Below are 3,763 nucleotides of genomic sequence, written 5' to 3' on the forward strand. Positions count from 1 at the left end.
GCCAGTACTATGCCCATGACAAAAGGAGCATGCAATCACTGATTTTAATTTTTTGTAATTGCATCGCCCGATACATCTCTTGGTACAATGTCATCAACAAAATTGACCCACAACTGAATCGCCCCGCTTCTTTCAAGTCGACAAGTTGTAGTAGTCACCTTAAATGTATTAGATTTTGAGATTTATCAGGCATTAGAAAACCCCCAATTAACCTTAGGATGAATGCTTGAGCGTATTGTTCTTTTTCAACGACACTCACGGAGTTGTCAATATAATTGAAATTTCCTTCCAACCATTTCATCTTGATCCAGCTACCAAAAAACTTGTTCGGCACATTGCCTAATAGTTGCTCACAAATTGCGCTCCAATCGCCAACACCCACTATCCTCGTAACGACTGGCCCATCCACCAGTAAACTGAGTTGTAAAGCTACGTCCTTGAGTGTAATTTTACATTCACCGCACAGAAGATGGAATGTGTGTGTCTCGAGTCTCCATCTTTCCACCAAAGCGCTGATAAGTGTGGGATCCAATTTAGTCCCCCCCGAGCATACGAGACACGTGCAAGACTCCTACCTCTTCAAGTGTTGTTGTTCAATAACACGCAGTGCCCTCACAGTTAAGTTGTGTATGTATGTCTCTAAAATTCGATCTTCGGCCTGATTATATAAATATAAAAAATATATAAAATTAACAATGTTAACAACTTAATAGTGAACTCAATTAAAATTAAAATATTTAATAGTATTTTCGTACCATTTGCAATTGGACACTGAAAATGTGTTTGTCATCCAAATGAAAAAGCGGAATTGTCATTATGAAAATCAATTAAAAACAAAAATATTATGAAATATAAAATTAAAACAACAAGATTTTGAGAGAAATTGAATACAAAATTAAGAACTAAAAAGTGGAGAGAATAGATGAATTGAGAGAATTAAGAGAATGTGATTAGAATGTAAAAGGAAGAAAATGACTTGGGTTTATATAACAAATAAACTAGCCGTTTTTTACCGGTGGAAAAAATTTTGCTGTTGTACTTTTTTACCATTGGGGAAAATGTACGGTTAACTAAAAACTGGTCCAGCAAAACGTATTTTCTATTTCTCACTCCAAAATTAACTTATTTCCCTAAATAAAAAAATAATCTAAAACCTTAAATATTTTCTAAAAACTGCGTATATTGCCAATTTACCCCTTTTAATTACCATTACTTTTTATCATTTCTCTTCTTTTACATTTTCCGGGGTAACGACACAAACACCCATCCATTTTCTCAATCTCTCCAAAGATCCAGATTCAACATTTCCCCCTCAGTTTTTAGGGTTTACAAATATTACCCTTTTCAATTTAATTTTATACATTTTCTGTTTGGGGTCTCTCATTGGTTCCTTTTGTTTCATTCTTGAGCACCTGATATTGTTTTCTCTCAAGAAAAGTATAAATCTTTTTTACATGAACTAAAAGATGGAAATCCCCTAAATCATCAAAATGTTTGCTTCCTTTTTCCCTGCCTCTATTTCAGGTTTCACTTTTCTTTTCTTTTTTTTAAATGCTTGTTCAAGGGTTTATTCCCTCTTCCATTTCATCCTTTTTGTCTTAAAAAACCCCACTCTCTTGGTATATGCTTTGTTCCATTAACAATTAGATCTATTTTCTTTTTCAATTATGAAAGAATGCTTTCTAGCCAAATTTACTGTAAAAATACCCGAAATGTTAACTCTTAAGAAAAACTAATTTCTCCTATTTCACTTAAAATTGGTTCCTTCTAACCGTTCCACTCATTTCAATTTCAGCTTCAGCTTCTGCTAGGGCATTTATCAAACCCCTAAGCTACAATTTAGAAACAAAATGAGAAACAAAATCCTTTTTTTTATGTGTAACTTTGTGTTTGAAATCATGGGCTGTGTTAATGGAAAGTGTTGTAGTAGATATCCATCATCACCAGATGGTGGTTCAGATCACTGTGGAGAATTGAGACCTTACAAAAGCAAACACATTCTTACAAAACGGTCATTGGAGATAGTTCATGTTTCATCTCACAACTTTACTCTGCAGTATTCAATCTTAACACAACTTGGTTATTACCAGGACACAGTTGAAAGTGAAAACCAAGATAGTTTCTGTATCAAAACACAAATTCAATGTAACCCAAATGTTCATGTCTTTGGTGTATTTGATGGACATGGTCAATACGATGCTCAATTTTCAAACTTTTTCAATGATAGACTTGTAGAAATATTATCCAGTGGCTCCACTTTGTTGGATGATCCTTTAAAAGCTTATACTTCAGCATTTCTAGCTATAAATTCTGAGTTACATGATAGTGAGATTGATGACACTATGAGTGGTACCACAGCAATAACTGTCCTTGTTGTTGGGGATACTCTTTATCTTACTAATGATGGTGATTCAAGAGTTGTGATTGCTGTTAAGAATGGGGATCAAATATTGGCTGAGGATTTATCTATGGATCAAACGTCATTTAGGAAAGATGAATATGAAAGGGTGAAGCTTTGTGGGGCCAGGGTTTTGAGTATTGACCAAGTTGAAGGCTTTAAAGACCCAAATATTCAAAATTGGGGTGAAGAGGAAAATGAAGGTAGTGATCCTCCAAGGTTGTGGATTCCAAATGGAATGTATCCCGGGACTGCATTTACAAAAAGTTTAGGAGATAGTACAGCAGAAAAGATAGGTGTGATTGCTGATCCTGAGATTTCTGTAGTTAAACTTACACCAAATAATCTATTTTTTGTTGTTGCAAGTGATGGAGTTTTTGAGTTTCTACCTAGCCGAACTGTTGTCAACATGGTACGATATTCATGCAAATCTTTGGAATTAATAAATTGCTATTACATTTCCAATTTGCTTGCAATACTACTTATATATCCGTCATTCATATGTTGGCATTCAAATGTTTCCTCATATGAGATTTGTTTGCTTTGTATATTCACAAGCAACTGCTGAAATATCTTTTACATTAGATTTTAATGAATGTTTCATGTAAAATGATGTATCTAAACCTGTATTATACTATCTAGTTTGATAAGTCAACACGAAGGGGAAGTGAATAAGAATTTTCCAATGTCTTTTGCTTTTGAACTATTATTGGAACTCTCCTCGTATTGATATTATCATGAAATTTAGCTTTTTTGAGATATGCAATCTATGATTCTTGCGGATAACTGCAAGATATTAATGTCATAGTTTCAGCATTTCCTTAATAAATTTATAATTTTCTTCACATAGGTCGCGGCATACACAGATCCCAAGGATGCGTGTGCTGCAATTGCTGGAGAATCCTACACACTTTGGTTGGAGAATGAAGATCGAACTAATGATATTATAATCATCATTATACAGATTAAGGCTCTTTGGATTCCTGTAGTCGGGTGGTGGTGCCACAGATAGCAGAGTAGATTGTAGGCCAATAGTTATGAGGTCATTCAAGAGAAGTCTTGATGCATTCAGTTTTTCCTAGTTAGAAACCTATTTTTCTGTAAGAAGTGATTTCTCGGATATATATATCATTCCTGCCTGTTAAGATAATAAATCAGTTAGAGTGCAGTTACAGTATAGCTGGGTTGTTAGCTAATTTGTTAAGAGGAGTTAGAGTCTATAGATACTCCAGATGAGCCTTCTGTAAAATCAAGTTAGAAATCAAGATTTTCAAATAGAAACTTACACATTAAACTCTGCACTTCTTCATGGTATCAGTCGCTACATGAGTCTTGTTCATGGCTAATGCTAACGATACTTCTGCT

At 34.4% G+C, this 3,763-nt stretch overlaps 1 protein-coding gene across 1 annotated transcript; it reads left to right on the plus strand.

Moving 5' to 3' along the window:
- The first annotated feature begins 1,898 nt into the window (after positions 1–1,898).
- LOC107915512 (probable protein phosphatase 2C 35) lies at positions 1,899–3,410 on the plus strand. The gene is made up of 2 exons (XM_016844663.1): positions 1,899–2,810; positions 3,249–3,410. Exons 1-2 carry the CDS (start codon positions 1,899–1,901, stop codon positions 3,408–3,410), a joined length of 1,074 nt encoding a protein of 357 aa, XP_016700152.1.
- Positions 3,411–3,763: the final 353 nt, after the last annotated feature.

This window comes from Gossypium hirsutum, chromosome D10 (genome assembly GCF_007990345.1).
Source record: "Gossypium hirsutum isolate 1008001.06 chromosome D10, Gossypium_hirsutum_v2.1, whole genome shotgun sequence".
In the NCBI taxonomy this organism is placed as follows: domain Eukaryota; kingdom Viridiplantae; phylum Streptophyta; class Magnoliopsida; order Malvales; family Malvaceae; genus Gossypium; species Gossypium hirsutum.